We start from the raw sequence: 15,038 nt of genomic DNA, 5'->3' as shown, positions 1-15,038 counted from the left end.
TATCGTTGAGTAGGCCCTTCTCAGATTTTTGTTTGTGTGGAGCAACCATTTCGAATTGGTTTTGTCAATCAGTATCATATATGTTGCTTTCTCTATATATGTCACTACACTTATCCACAAATTTTAAATCATATTAATAATGAGAGGGTACGGTAGTTGCGTTCCTCGTTAAAACTTTTGGAATAGTCCACCAACACCATGAATATATAATGATAAGGTACGTTGATTACCACCTACTTATCTACTTATATTTGTATCCAAAATGACCAAAATGTTCTTCTCAACATTAAGAACCTTTACCATGCACCTAGCCAGTCCTATTTTAAACCCAAAATATAAAAATAAAATTTGTCCTTTCATTTAAAATGTAATCGAAGATCGAGGAGGAGTTTGAACTGCGAACTAGTTTTTAAAAGGAAAAGGGGAGACATGAAAGAAAGACATATCAATCTTAATAAAAATTGACAAAACATTTCATTTTACATTTTTTTAATTCTTCACACGTAAAGGCCATGATCCTCTATTATAAAGGCTGGCGACTGATCCATCTTTTGAACATGATAGAAGTCTCGTTTGGTTTATACTCTGCCGTATGTCCACTTCCCTTTAACAAACAATACAAAAGAATAAACTCAAAACAATTAAAAACAAAATTTTATTGCAATGCAATGAAATAAAAATTTTAAGTTGAAACAAGAAGACTTGCCTTGATAGTAGCAAATGTCATTTTATTGGAATAAGTTCTTGTGTATCTGTCAAGAAAAAGGCAAAAATGATTTTATACGTGTGATAAGTTTTTGATACGACTGGAAAATGAATGAACAAGAGAAACCTAGCTAAAACAAAAATATATATACCCAGCGATTTGATCGTTTATCATCCAAGGCCTCCAATCATCAGTGATGGAATAATTGAGAGAACTTATCCAGGCTTGAGTTGCAAGGAAAGGCACCATCATATCATGGTCACCACTGATTACCATAAACCGCACAAATGTTATAATCTCTTGAACCAAGTTAGTAGGAGTGGGCAAGTTAGGTTCATGATTTTACTTCGGTTTGATTTTTTTTTTCGTTAATTCCCTGTTTTATTAAAACTGAAAAATAAAAACGATTTGTAATCCGGTTTGGCTGAGGTTTTGATTTGAATTTGACATATTATTTTTCAAACTATAAATAAACACCGAGTTTTAAAAATCCTATTTACGTAATATGCATATGTTTATATTTACTATGTATATATAACAAAACAAAAATATAGTTCTAATAAATTTTGGTTGTTTTTGTTTCAGTTTGGTGTACACTACAATCTACTTCGGTTTTTCTTTTATAAGAAAATTCTGGTTAATTCAATTCAATTTGATATGCCTGGTGTTGAAACATTTTCCCATCCTACTTGTGCGTTGTTTATTGAACAAAATTAGTTCTTAAAAACTTGGATTTCACACTTACTTGTAGATAAGAGATCGGTAGCCATCAATACTATTCTTCATATGGTATGCGACGCTGCTCTTGATGTCGTAATTGTACGAAATATTTTTATAGTTACATTGCACCCATTCTCCTATACTTCCCTGCAATTTTAGATCTTCATTAAGATTTTAAAATATATTTATATCATCACATTTATCAATGATTATAGAGATAACGGCCAATAACGACCTATAACTGATGGACTTCCTATTTTTCGACATGTTTGGTTACAACAAAAATTTATATGACCTATTCCTATTATTGAAACTCAGTCTCTATCTCTTACGTTGTTAAAAATCATATGATTATAGTTTGGTTTGGAAAGTAAAAGACACCTGTTTTTACACCAGATTTTTCAAGAAAATTAAGTAACTAGCCATGCGTCAGAAAAGTTGGGTAAATAACTCTTTTTGTGGTGGGGTAGGGATATGGAAAAGACCAATTAACCTTCTGAATATATAGTTTTTACAAGATAATGTATTTGTTTGTAAGTGGTGGTGGAGATCCGGTGAAAAATAGATCCGGCGGTAGAAATGATACGGTGGTCTTGGTCGTCATGAAGAAATTGGTTATAGAGGAGGTGATGGTGGTTTCGCAGGAAGCGGTGGTGGTGGAAGATTTAGAAAAAAAATAGATCCGATGGTGGAAGGGATACGGTGGATATAGTGGTCATGAAGGATGTGGTTATGGAGAAAGTGTAGTGGTCGCGGTATAAACGGTGCTAGTGAAAGATTTAGGAAGAAGGTGGAGTAAACACCATAGTGGTTTAAAGAAAATAGATAAAGATATAGATTTGATGGGAAAAGAGAACACAGAAAGGTCCGACAATGGAGATTCGAAAAGAGGATTGTGAAATTTTGAAAAATATCATGAAACATAGAGAAATTACATGAATTTATCATGTAAATGGCATGTAACATGAATAAAAATATGATTGCTTGAAGTAAATAGAATTAGCATGTGATATTATCATTTGTTGGAAAAAAACATCATGTCATTTTTAAACATAGCATGCCATCTCGAAAAACATAACGTTCGTAGTATAATTGCTTGAAGTAATTAGAAATAGCATTTGATATTATCATTTGTTGGAAAATATATCATGTCGTTTTTAAAAATAACATGACATTTCGAAAAATATAATATGTTAATAAAAAATAGCACGAGGAGGTTATTAAGCAATAACAGAGGTATATAAAGGCGGAAAAAATCTGGGATTTCAAAACAGCGGATAATATTTAGAAATAGTGATTCAACATTGGCGTTTTGAAACATATGAGCATGATTCGATTCCGCAGAAATGACGTTGTTGTTAGTGGTGAAACTTCCTATTGAGCAAAAAATAATGAGATATATTTTAACTTAGCTGAAAAAGATTGATTATGGGTTTGAGCATTATCGAAGCAAAAAAGATGAAGGTGAAGAGAGTGGCGGCAGAAGAGAGATTTAGAGAGAAGCCAAAATGAGGAGAGAGGAATGAAGAAATTTTTTTTAAAGGTTGTACATGTAATTTATTTACCTTTCCCGACAAGAAACTATTCATCATGGTTAATTTCTTTATTCTTTTTAGTTTCATAGCTAGTTAGTGCATATTCCCTATAATCTTTTTTTTTTTTAATTCCCTATTATCTACCAATACAAGTTATTATACAACATCGAACCCATTTACATATACTCCTCTAAAATCATAGATCGCTTTTGATCTTAAACTAAAATTGGTATATACCTTAGTGACTTGCAGAGCTCCGCGAACGCTCTTGTCGTTGGCCCAAAAGGTCATGAGAGAATACATATATAACTGCAAAAGCAACCTTGTTAATAATTTTTTTAAAATATCATAAAATTTGGATATTTTTCCCCAACCCTTTTATATGGGTCACTAGATGAAGGAGAGATGTATCACTTACAAAGCAATCAGGAGATGTTATATCGCAGTCAGGTAATAATATATGATACTTATTCAGTTTATGAATACACTGCAAATAACCCAAGAAATCTGAATTAGTGATGATCATTTTCAAATAGAGTACTGATCAATAACAACGACATACCGTAATATGTACCTTTTGATAATCTTTTATGAGTTTATAGCATTTTGTGTTAAGTGCATCCACATTCACATAATTTTCTTTGCAGATTCTCTTCATTGACTGTTAAAAAAAGTTTGAAACATTGTTATATCAGCTTTGAAATCGGCAAGGGTAGGGGTGACTTGTTTGAAAACTTTAAAGACTATAGACTTTGATTTTTTTTCATAAACGCGTTATTTTTTTTTAGCACCTTAAAGTTAAACGGTAGAACTTTTGACTATAAAGATTTTGATTTTTTTCAAAAGCTTAAACTAATACGTATCCTATCAAATTTTAACACTTTTATAGTCCTATAAATATGATCTAAAATATAAAAATCCAACATATTTTGACTTTATTCTTTTTTTTTAAAAACCAATATTTATGCTGGCAACATTTGAAAATAACATTTTCAATCACAGTTTTTCAATCACAGTTCTAGCTAATCATAAATTCAATCAAAACCTATCTTGTGTCAAAATAAAAAATTAAGCATGATATATATTTCATACCTCGTATAGTTCATCAGAGATTAATGTCATTCCATGAGCATATGGAATCTGATAGTTTTGTTCAGATTCAGTATCTGTTATCGGGTTTCCGAGGATATAACCCTATTTTCGTAAGAATGTATATAACTATTAATTGCAATGTTTTTTTTTAAAATAACATAATGTAAGAAACAAATAAATATCAACAACCTGTAGATTTATTTGATAATTTCCTGCATCATTTTGTATATATTGTTAATAATTGAGAGACAGATACTTAAACGATATTCAAAGAAAAGTGTATGGGGATTGATTGATATGATTATAGAAAAATACCTTTTGCAATTTCTTGAACTAGGGCGGGAACAACCATACCGGAATAAGAATCTCCGCCAACATAAAAAGGGTTGGAAAAAAATTGTTGATGTTTGCTTAACCACTGCACAAAACAAAAGATAGACTCTCGATTAATGAGCTAACCCACCGTAAGATACCAATAAACACCTCAATCGTTTAAAACCTTGTTTGAATAAGCTTGACTATCTTGGCAATCAGTGTTAATCAGTGTTATATATTAATTCTATATCTGGCCGAGATCAGTCTCCGAATCCACTACCAATCAATTGGGTTACTAAGAGAATTACAACATACACAAGAGCTTTAATGCAAAAAAAAAAACAAGAAATAGGCTTTAGCAAGAAAATTAAGGTTTTCTTAATACCTTTTGAAGAAACTCATAGATCCTTTTAACTTCACCCGTGTCACTAATTTTATGAACAAGTGGAGTTCTTGAATAGGAGAAGCCAGCTCCAACTGGCTGATCCAAGAATATTATGTTGGCCATCTAAAAAAAAATGGTCCTTCTTAAAAAGATCAAGAATAGATAATTGGCTTTGTGATCGACATTTGAACAGAATTTTACCTTTGTCCATGAATATGTAGTAGACACCAAAGATGGAACACTTCCATTGTAAACCTCAAACTTCAAAGCCACCGGTCCTATTATTTCCCCCAGCTTTAAACAAGTCACTCAAATAATTCTTAGCGAAATATTATAGATATACCATTCTCAAAAAGAAGGCCAGTGAGAGAGGAACATCCAGGCCCTCCAGTTAACCAGAGAAGAAGAGGGTCTTCTTTTGGATTCTTCTCAGATTTGATGAAATAGTAAAACAATTGCACTTCCTCTTCCTCACCAATACCAATGTACCTTCATTCAGAGAAAATCACTAATTAGTAACTCGAAACCAAACACATAATTGCATTGCTGAAAAAGAAGAGAGATTTTACAAACCCGGTTTCAAGTTCAAAAGGAAGAGGGCCTTCAAAACCAGGAAGAAATTTGACAATAGAGCCAGAATGAGCATGGTAACTCAAGACAAGTACAATTAGAAGTAGCAGAAACTCTAGTGTCAAGCTCATTTTATTTTAGTTTCTGAAAACATTTAACCAGTTTATGGGAAACAAAAGATCTCTATAATTACAAAAGTCGCTCCATAGGCCCTGTTTTCTTTTGTGGAGCAGCCATATCGAGTTGGTTATGAAAATAGATATTTTATTATGTTGCATGCGTCGCTCTCCCTCCCTATATACCATTACACTTTCGACATAACATGAATAATGTATAAGGTAGGGACGTTGGTTTTATGGCTCTTATTGTTTTGCATGTTCTTATCCTCGCCACATATTTATCTAAATATTGATATGATTTGGATATCAAATCCAATCCTCGTCTCTTCCAAACGTTAGATATAATTTTTAAAAAATTAATATTGAAAAGTTACCAATAAAGTTATGTAAATATATAATTTGATACTTTTGATCATCTTAAGAAACTATATACCTAATTGTTACAATATATATATATATATATATATATATATATATATATATATATATATATGTATATTTGTAGAAGTTGCGTCTAAAGTGATGCAAAATATCTTTATTACTCTATAAGAAACTATGTAGAAAGCTCTATCAATGGTTTACAAAAGAGAGAGGCTATGTCAATGTTTTTCTTTTCTTTTAAAAAATTTCATTTCAACCGGTTTGCTCGTGTGTTCATTCCTTCTGTGAAAGTTCCTTGCGTCAATGACTATACTTTGTTGTTTAAATTGAACTTTATAAAACAAGCAGGCAAGCGACTTAGTCTAAATTAGAAATGTTTTATGCATCTAAAAAAATTGTGAATAACATGGAGATAGGTTAATAACTTTTTAAATTTGAGAAATTTTTTTATTTATTTAAAAGCTAAGTTTAATTGTAAAAATAACATAGAACAATATAATCTATGAGAAGATAAAAATACCAAATGTATAAAATCCATGAATAACACAAAAATGTTACCTAACAACAATAAACCAAGAAGTTCCAAGTCTTTGGCCTGTAGTCTCCCTAGACCCAAGAAAAGCCTTTAATAATACCTCATTGATTGGTAGATATCTCCCTCCCAAGCTTGTCGAACAAGTGGGGAGAGAGTTCTAAACCTCCTCCGGAGGAACAAATAACTCACATAGTAGATATTTTCTAATTTTACAAAGGTTGGCCATTAATCCACCTTTGAAACATGATAAAACTCTCATTTGGTTTATTCTCTACTGTGTGCCCACCTCCCTATAATCAAAACGCTCAAAACAATTAGAAAATACTTTTGATTTAATGGAATGACTAATAAAAATGTTAAAGTGAAACAAGAAGACTTGCTTTGACAGTGGCAAAAGTCATCTTATTGGAATAAGTTCTTGTGTATCTGTCAAGAAAAAAAAAAAGGCATGAATGATTTTTGCAAGAGCTTTACAAGCTTGCGATACGATGAGAAAATGAATGAACAAGAGAAACCTAAAACACAACTATATATATACCCAGCGATTTGATCTTTAATCATCCAAGGTCTCCATTCATGAATGATGGAGTAATTTAGAGATTTTATCCATGCTTGAGTTGCTTGGAAAGGAACCACCAAATCATGATCACCACTGTCCACCATAAACGGCGTAAAAATTATAATCTTTAAATTTTGTAGGTAGGAATGGACACTATGGATTAAGGTTATTGGTTTCCATTTGATTTGTTTCAATCTTGATTTGAGAGAAACTTAAACCAAATATAATTTGGTTTGCTTCGTTTCATCATGACGCAACTCGGTTTGGTTTTATTGTTTTTAGAAAAATAATTCCAAAATATAAATACATAGTAATTTTAGTAAATATGGTTTACGTAATATGGATGTGCCTAAGGTTTTAAAAAATTCTTGTTTATTCGTTTTCGTTTTGTTCAATTCACTAAACCAGTTTCAGTTTCCTTTTTTCGGATTTAAAAGTAAAATACTAACAAATTTCGGTGCTGTTAAAAAAAAAAACAAATTTCGGTTTGATTCAATTTGGTTTGGCTTGACGTCTCTGATTATGAAAATTTTGATCAGGTTCTTAAAATTTTAGATTAAGTATCAAACTCTTACCTGTAGATGAGAGATCGGTAGCCATTAATACTGTTATTCATATGGTATGGTACGCTGCTCTTGATGTCCTTGTCGTATGGTTTACTCCGATTACATCGCACCCATTCTCCTATACTCCACTGTAATCATAAATCGTCCATATTTTAGATTTTAAGGTTTCTTTTATTTATTGTCATCACACTTTATCAATGATCTTAATATAAACTTGGCGTATACCTTATTAACATGAAGAGCATCGCGAACGCTCTCGTCGTTGGCCCAGTAGCTAAGGAGATAATATGGATATAACTGCAAAAGCAACCTTAATGTTTGTTCGAATTGAAAGTAATACATTGGCTTCAAGATAAGCATATATTCACACATCATTTTCATATGGATTAAATGATTAATCCATTTTTATTAGATTCTTCCTTAAAAATAGATTGTATAATCTACTAATTTTGGTTACAAATTTTGCTTGGTTTGATCAAAAATTTCATCATATATATTCGTAAATTTGTATATATTTTCTCCATAACAAATATTAAATAATTATACAATTCAGAAATAAAAAAAATTGGGGTATTAATTAAACATCAAAATAAAAAGTAAATGAGACATTTTCAGGTTTTTTCTCTTTGATTTTCTCTCTAACCAAGATTTTTGATCACATCAGATAATTTTTCCCTTTTACAAGGGTCACTAGATGGAGACAAGAGGTATTACTTACAAAGCAATCAGGAGATGTTATGTCGCAATCTGGTGATAATATATGGAATCTATTTAGTTTGTTGGTACACTATACATATAAAAAATAAAATTATCTGAATCAGATGATCACCATATGATAAATTACTGAAGATCGACCATATTTCAAAGTGTGTACCTTATGGTATTCTTCAACAAGTTTCAAACATTTTGTGTTACGTTGATCCACATTGAAATAATTTCCGTTGCAGGCCCTCCTAATTGACTGTTAAAACAAGAAAAACAAATGTTTTAAACATTTTTTCTTGTTTTAAACATTAAACTCTATATCATTTAGAGTTTTGAAAAATCTCAAGGTTAACTAGACTCGTCGAATATAAAACTCTCTAATAAAGAAATTTAACTAATTAAGCATGACCTAGATTTCATACCTCGTAAAGTTCATCTGAAATTAGTGCCATTCCATGAGAAAATGGAACGCGATAGTTTCGGTCTTCTTCAAAATATGTTATCGGGTTTCCGAGTATATAACCCTGTTTTTGGTAAGAATAAATATAATCATCAACTTAACAGAAAAAAATCTATATACAAATATCAATCTCTTTTTTTTTTTGTCCGCACATTATCAGTTTATAGCCTTGTTTGAAAAATCGCTAGGCGCTAGTCGGGCGTTCGGCATGGGCCTAGCGATTAATCGGAAAATCGGATTAAAATCAGAGATTAATCGGGGATTAGTTTTAGGGTTATTTTAATATTTTTAAAACATATTAATCCAATATTATTTTCAAAATTGCAGTAAACACATAAAAATGTATTTTTGAGACAAATTTTTATGATTTTTATTACAAATTTATGATTTTTATTAAAATTTGAACATAAATTATTGTAAAACATTACAAACTCCCAATTCAAATGATTGAATAACAAAAATAAAAAGTTTTTTTTATACTAGCAATCTAAAAATAATCGGGGTATGTAAGATTAGGCGGGGAATAATCGGATTAGGCGGGAAGTAATCGGATTAGGCGGAGAGTAATCGGGTGACTGATTTCTTTAAGGGATTAGTCATTAATCGAGGCGGATAGGGTGGGCCTAGCGATTAAGCGGGGAGTAATCAGGTCTAGACGGGGATTTTTAGAACAGGGGTTTATAGTGTACAAAATAATATCCTAATAATATGATTTGATCAGAAATTTTTTAAAATCAATATTCTTAGGAAATTACAAAGAGCAATTAAATGTCAATGACCTGTAGATTTATAGGACGGTTGCAACATATATAATTTCCTGCATCATAGTGTATGTTATTTTAAAGAGCACGGTTAAACGATATTCAAAGAAAAGTAAATGAGAATACCTTTAGAGATTTCTTGAACGAGGGCTGGAACAATCATACCGGAATAAGAATCTCCGCTAGCATAAAAAGGGTTGGAAGAAAACTGTGGATGCTTGCTTAGCCACTGAGAAAAAAAAAAAAGACTCCAAGGTTTAAATAAATGAGTTTAGCTTGACTAGTTTGAAAAGTAAATGACATCAAATTTGTTTCATAAAAAATATCTTTTTAGGTTTTTAATATAGATGTTGGATAAAATTTTAGTTTTATTTATATTATTTTAATATATTGACTAATGAAAAGTTTTGTAAATTATATTGACAAAAAGTATAAAAATAATTTAATTGTTTTTCCTAATTTGCGTAAAAATTTCAAACGATATCTAGTATAAAATGAAGGAAGTATTAAGTTTATACGAATTAAAACATACACAAGAGCGTTAATGCAAAAAGACAAGACAAATGCTTTGAGATGACAAATTAAGTTTGTCTTTTACCTTTTGAAGAAACTCACGGATCCTCTTAACTTCGCTTGTGTCACTAGGCTTATCAATAAGTGGGGTTCTTGAGTAGGAGAAGCCAGTTCCAACAGGCTGATCCAAAAATATTATGTTCGCCATCTGACAAAATAATCAACAAAAAACTGATAGATCATGGGGTTTTTTTTATTAACATATGAACATACTTTCTTCTACCTTTGTCCACGAATATGTTGTAGAGATCAAAGAAGGGACACTTCCATTGTAAACCTCTAACTTCAAAGCCAGAGGTCCTAAGAAATAAAGAAAACCACAGGTCTTAATATTTTCTTAACCCACTTTAACCAAGCCTTTTGAAAATAATCCTTAGAGCAAGAGGAAACAAAATATATATATAGATTTACCATTCTCGAAAAAAAGGCCAGTGATAGAAGAACATCCAGGTCCTCCATTTAACCAGAGAAGAAGAGGGTCTTCTTTTGGATTGTTCTCAGATTTGATGAAATAGTAAAACAATTGCGATTCCTCTTCCTCACCAATACCAATGTACCTTCATTCAGAAGAATGACTTATTACTAACTCCAAACTCAAAACACAATTGTTTTCAAAAGAGAAATTTAACAAACCCGGTTTCGAGTTCGAAAGGAAGAGGGCCTTCAAAGCCGGGAAGAAACTTGACGATAGAGCCAGAATCAACATGATGATTTAAGATAAACAGAAGCAGAAGCAGCAATTTTAGTGTTAATTTCATTCTCTCTTAGTTTCTAAAGATTGAGTCCTCTTACCAATAATAGAGGTTTCGTCACGTTTTGTGAAATGCGAGGTCACTAGTCGCTCCACGTCATATCATTTATTTTACTCACCGACTCTCTTATGTATATATTGTTTCCACATAAATTCAAAATCTGATGAATATAAAAGTTGTCTTATATTCTTACCTTTTCTTCTTTTAATTTACACTAGATCCGGACCCGCACATACGGACGGGAGAAAATACACAAATAAATGGGTTTGCATAAAGTTTGAATTAATAAATTGTTTTTTTTTTGTGTTAGTGACCATTACAACAGTATATCAAAAATGTAGTATATTTATTGAAAACTTTTGTTTGGTGTTTTTTAAAAACTTTGGTACACATATTTATTATTTGTTTCATTCGTTATAAAAAATATTTCTCGTCATTCGTTATTAATTTATTATACATAGTGTAGTTATAAAATATTATTTGCAACATTTTTATGTGTTTTTTATATAAAAAATTTACAACTGGTTTTGGTGCACAAAAATAATTTGAACAGTTGCATAAGTTAGGTGTGTAATAATGAAAATAGAAATGTTAAATTTTGAAAGAAAATGAAAATTTAAAATTTGTAAAATAAATATATTGTATAATGCAACATTATTGGTAATTGGTAATTTAGAAAACCTCTCTACCAACATTTGGTAATATTTAATTTAATTTATTTATTTGATCAAACTAAAATATTTTTAATATTATAACTTTTATTCAATCAAAAGTATATATAATCTAATTGTTAAATGTTTGTTTATTTATTTACTATACAAATTCTAGATTATCTATACTATTAATTGGGAATCACTAAAAAATAAAAAAACCTTTTTGTTGTAAAATATTACATGGAATGCCATTGGTATTTTTGAATTTGAAAAAGGGAAAAAAAATCAGAAAATGGTATTTGTGTCCATTTGATATTTGTTTTTTTTTATATAAAAACGAAATTAAATCAACAAATTAATAACTACCTAATATTTATAGAAATCGTTTGAAATAGTTTCTATAAAATCAACAAATTAATAACTACCCAATATTTATGGAAATCTTTTAAAGTAGTTTTCATAAAAAATCTAAGTATTAGTTTCAAAATTTTATATATGTAAACTTATTTAATTTCGTAATACATTTTGAGATATTTCCAGAAACAAACAAAAAAAAACAATTTAATATCATGATATATTTATATTTTAATCTTCTTTAAGAAATTATACTAATAAATTCTGATTAGTATAGATGGAAGGAAAAAAAATTGAAATTGAATATATGTTGACTTATTTAATTTGGCAAGGTAATGTTAGATATTTCCGGAAACGACAATCTAAAAAATAACAGAGCATAATTTATTTTTTATTTTTAAAATTTCCATAATAAAATCATACTAATTAATTTTGATTAGTTTAGATGGATGAAATAAAAAGTGAAGTTGATTGTTCCAACGTTTTAAAAAATAGTTATTATATTTCCCAAATATAATCTAAGCTAAATATTTTGTATTTTGAAATATAGAATATTCCTCGAATAAATTAGGGATATTAGATACATCATAATCTCAAAAATATTTTGTGATTTGAATGCAATGCATGAGCCCTAGACAATCCAAACTTTCATCTCATGTTTTGATTTATTTTTAATTAAATATAATAATGTCAAGAAATTAGTAAATATATATTAGGCTAATAAGGCTTTATTAGTAGCCCATAAAATATTGCCCACTACATAAAAAAAACATATGTATCATTACATTAAAAGTGTGAGACCATATAATAATATAATTAGTTTAAGAGAAATTATTAAAAATGCCCCTTTTTCAATACCCCTTTTCAAAAATGCCCCTTTTGAGAGTCCATTTTTAAGTTTGCCCTCTTTTAATTTTTAATGACCATTTTACCCTTATTTGAAACAAAATTAGGTCTACAAAATACAAAATATTTTTTGGCGGGAAAAGTGATCCCGCAATTTTCCCGCCAAAACACTTGTAAAAACCTTTAAAATACCTTGTAAAATTTTCCCGTAAAAATTTTTCCCGCCAAAAAATTTTTTTTGCGGGAAAAGTGATTCCGCAATTTTTTTGCCGAAATTTTTTTGGCGGGAAAATTTTTGGCGGGAAAAATTTATAAGGTATTTTAAAGGTTTTACGGAGTATTTACAAGTGTTTTGTAAGGTTTTACAATGTATTTTAAAAGGTTTTACAAGGTACTTATAAGGTTTTATAAGGTATTTATAACTTGTAAAACCTTATAAAAAACTTGCAAAACCTTATAACTTGTAAAGCCTTATAAAGGAGCTTGTAGAATCTTATAATATCTTATAAATACTTTATAAATACTTTGTAAAACCCTTTTAAAATACATTGTAAAACCTTATAAATACCCTGTAAAAACCCTTTAAAATACCTTGTAAATTTTTCCCGCCAAAAATTTTCCCGCCAAAAATTTAACGCCAAAAAATTTGCGGAATCACTTTTCCCGCTAAAAAAATTTTTTGGCGGGAAAAAATTTTACGGGAAAATTTTACAAGGTATTTTAAAGGTTTTACAAATTTTTACAAGTGTTTTGGCGGGAAAAATTGGGGGATCACTTTTCCCGCCAAAAAATATTTTGTATTTTGTGGACCTAATTTTGTTATATTTCCTTATATATTTATGATATCTTTTATTAAAAGAAGGGTAATTTAGTCATTTTGTACATAAAAGGGGTATTTTTAAAAATGGACATCCCAAGGGGGCATTTTTGAAAAGGGGTATTGAAAAAGGGGCATTTTTGTGAGTCTCCCTTAGTTTAAAGATTAATTTAGAAATTATTATTACAACAATTAAAAAATTGTGTATGTATTTTCCCTTGGTTAACACACAATCCTCTTAAAACATTTACACAAAATCCTTCACTAACCATAATATTACCCATTTACACCAAACTATTAAAACACCTAAAATAAAATTGTTTTTGTAACCCTACTTTACATCAATCAAAACTATAATATTTTCACAATTCATATAATTTTTCAGTATTTTCAATTTAAAACTTTTAAGATTTGCAGTTTCATAATATAAAATAAAATATTTTTGAAGGGGTGAAAGCAAAATAATTTACCGAGACCACGTCAGAAAACAAAGTATAATAATTCAGGGGTGAAAGGGAAACAAAAAATCTCGGCAACTAAAGAAAAATTGGAAAAGGAAAGTGCGATTAAAAAATAATCTTTCGACCTAATTCTTTTACTCTCTTGTGTTAAGTCGGTTTAATCAATTGGTTAAATTACTTATGTCTTTATCTCGGGTTACGGTACAATCAAAATCGATTTCATCGTCTTCTTTCTCTCTTTCTCTCTTCATCGTCATTCATCATCATCATCAAATCTCAGGATCTTGGAGGTGGCTCTTCTCTTTCGTACCTACCTTCTAGACTGTGATTTCCAATCTTCGAACTCTCGGTGAGTTTCTAGGTTGCCTCTCTTTCGGAAATCCCGTCACACCTCTGCTTTCAGAATTGGATCAATTTCATTAGCTTATCAGTTTTAATCAATTGGGCAACAGTAGAGGATTGCAAGAGCTGCTGAGTCCACGAGTTCTTCTCCATCAGTAGCTTCCGGTGATACAACCCTAATCCATGATGATGAATTCACTCTAACCAAGGTTATATTGCTGTCAACCTATCAAATCCCTAATCAAGAGTTTCTTCAAATTCAGTGTGTCAATGTGATCGAGCACTTAGTGAAGTAGATGAGATTTTTGGTTAATCATATTTTCCAGTTTTACTTGCGGAGACAAATCTTCACTTTCGATCAATTCATGGGTAAGAGATGTTGTTTTCTTCTTTGGGTTTTTGGGAGTTTTTTCCTTCTTTATAACGATTCTGATTGAAGTTCATGCAAAACTGAGAGTTGTTTCATTAATTATTATTCTCTTTGTCTACTTGTTGATTTAGTAGCTGCGTTACAGGTCCAGTCCGGTTCAAAGACATCACGTAACAGTTAGCACTCCTCGGTCAGTGATAAATTTGGAGGAAACCTTAGAAGTAGAATAGTTTCTCTCAATTTATTCATTAGCCAATAGACTCTTATTTATACAAAGATATTACTTGCATAGCAAGTTCTTTACATTTATGATAATAGTAAATATACCTATTTAACAATAAGGAGATATACACAAATGTTAACTTTCCTAATAATAATAAGGAAATATATTCAACTCGATCTCGTAATCCCGAGATCTCTCATCCACCGTCGATCTTCCGATCTACGCTTCTCTTTCTCCC

At 30.2% G+C, this 15,038-nt stretch overlaps 2 protein-coding genes and 1 long non-coding RNA gene across 7 annotated transcripts; 1 reads left to right on the top strand and 2 right to left on the bottom strand.

Annotated features, from left to right (window-relative positions):
* Positions 1-336: 336 nt before the first annotated feature.
* On the bottom strand, positions 337-5,779 carry LOC9314716 (serine carboxypeptidase-like 13). Of its 2 annotated transcripts, XM_021028385.1 has the most exons (14): positions 5,327-5,779; positions 5,097-5,242; positions 4,955-5,031; positions 4,754-4,876; positions 4,369-4,471; positions 4,243-4,265; positions 4,054-4,155; positions 3,536-3,622; positions 3,380-3,448; positions 3,199-3,270; positions 1,452-1,573; positions 858-971; positions 707-752; positions 337-604 (listed from the first exon to the last, which is right to left on the bottom strand). In XM_021028385.1, the coding sequence occupies exons 1-14, from the start codon at positions 5,452-5,454 to the stop codon at positions 524-526; spliced, it is 1,293 nt and encodes a 430-aa protein (XP_020884044.1). In that variant the 5' UTR covers positions 5,455-5,779; the 3' UTR covers positions 337-523. The 2 variants fall into 2 exon arrangements, with proteins under 2 accessions (XP_020884044.1, XP_020884045.1); XM_021028386.1 differs by lacking the exon at positions 5,327-5,779 and having other exon boundaries at positions 4,955-5,014; positions 5,097-5,178.
* A 509-nt stretch (positions 5,780-6,288) lies between these two features.
* On the bottom strand, positions 6,289-10,840 carry LOC9314715 (serine carboxypeptidase-like 11). 3 transcript variants are annotated; one of them, XM_021028382.1, is made up of 14 exons: positions 10,616-10,833; positions 10,394-10,539; positions 10,206-10,282; positions 10,008-10,130; positions 9,536-9,638; positions 9,428-9,465; positions 8,611-8,712; positions 8,358-8,444; positions 8,202-8,270; positions 7,709-7,780; positions 7,493-7,611; positions 6,897-7,010; positions 6,739-6,784; positions 6,289-6,648 (listed from the first exon to the last, which is right to left on the bottom strand). In XM_021028382.1, exons 1-14 carry the CDS (start codon positions 10,738-10,740, stop codon positions 6,568-6,570), a joined length of 1,302 nt encoding a protein of 433 aa, XP_020884041.1. In that variant the 5' UTR covers positions 10,741-10,833; the 3' UTR covers positions 6,289-6,567. The 3 variants fall into 3 exon arrangements, with proteins under 3 accessions (XP_020884041.1, XP_020884042.1, XP_020884043.1); XM_021028383.1 differs by lacking the exon at positions 8,202-8,270 and having other exon boundaries at positions 10,616-10,835; XM_021028384.1 differs by lacking the exons at positions 6,289-6,648; positions 6,739-6,784; positions 6,897-7,010; positions 7,493-7,611 and having other exon boundaries at positions 8,202-8,230; positions 10,616-10,840.
* A 3,229-nt stretch (positions 10,841-14,069) lies between these two features.
* Positions 14,070-14,773, top strand: LOC110229142. 2 transcript variants are annotated; one of them, XR_002332587.1, is made up of 3 exons: positions 14,070-14,214; positions 14,318-14,576; positions 14,723-14,773. It is a non-coding gene; the product is annotated as an uncharacterized LOC110229142 (long non-coding RNA). The 2 variants fall into 2 exon arrangements; XR_002332588.1 differs by having other exon boundaries at positions 14,318-14,416; positions 14,723-14,766.
* Positions 14,774-15,038: the final 265 nt, after the last annotated feature.

Source organism: Arabidopsis lyrata (assembly GCF_000004255.2).
Source record: "Arabidopsis lyrata subsp. lyrata unplaced genomic scaffold ARALYscaffold_4, whole genome shotgun sequence".
In the NCBI taxonomy this organism is placed as follows: domain Eukaryota; kingdom Viridiplantae; phylum Streptophyta; class Magnoliopsida; order Brassicales; family Brassicaceae; genus Arabidopsis; species Arabidopsis lyrata.
Note: the sequence above shows the minus strand (reverse complement) of the source record. Positions and strands in the feature narration are given on the sequence as shown.

Coding starts and splice junctions, on each gene's coding strand:
- LOC9314715 (XM_021028382.1), bottom strand. CDS start 10,740: ATGAAATTAACACTAAAATTGCTGCTTCTGCTTCTGTTTATCTTAAAT. Junction 10,283..10,393: donor TGGCCTTTTTTTCGAGAATG/GTAAATCTATAT, acceptor TTTATTTCTTAG/GACCTCTGGCTTTGAAGTTA. Junction 6,649..6,738: donor TGACTTTTGCCACTGTCAAA/GCAAGTCTTCTT, acceptor TTTTGATTATAG/GGAGGTGGGCACACAGTAGA.
- LOC9314716 (XM_021028385.1), bottom strand. CDS start 5,454: ATGAGCTTGACACTAGAGTTTCTGCTACTTCTAATTGTACTTGTCTTG. Junction 4,472..4,753: donor TCTATGAGTTTCTTCAAAAG/GTATTAAGAAAA, acceptor TGTTTTGTGCAG/TGGTTAAGCAAACATCAACA. Junction 3,271..3,379: donor TAACATCTCCTGATTGCTTT/GTAAGTGATACA, acceptor TTGCTTTTGCAG/TTATATATGTATTCTCTCAT.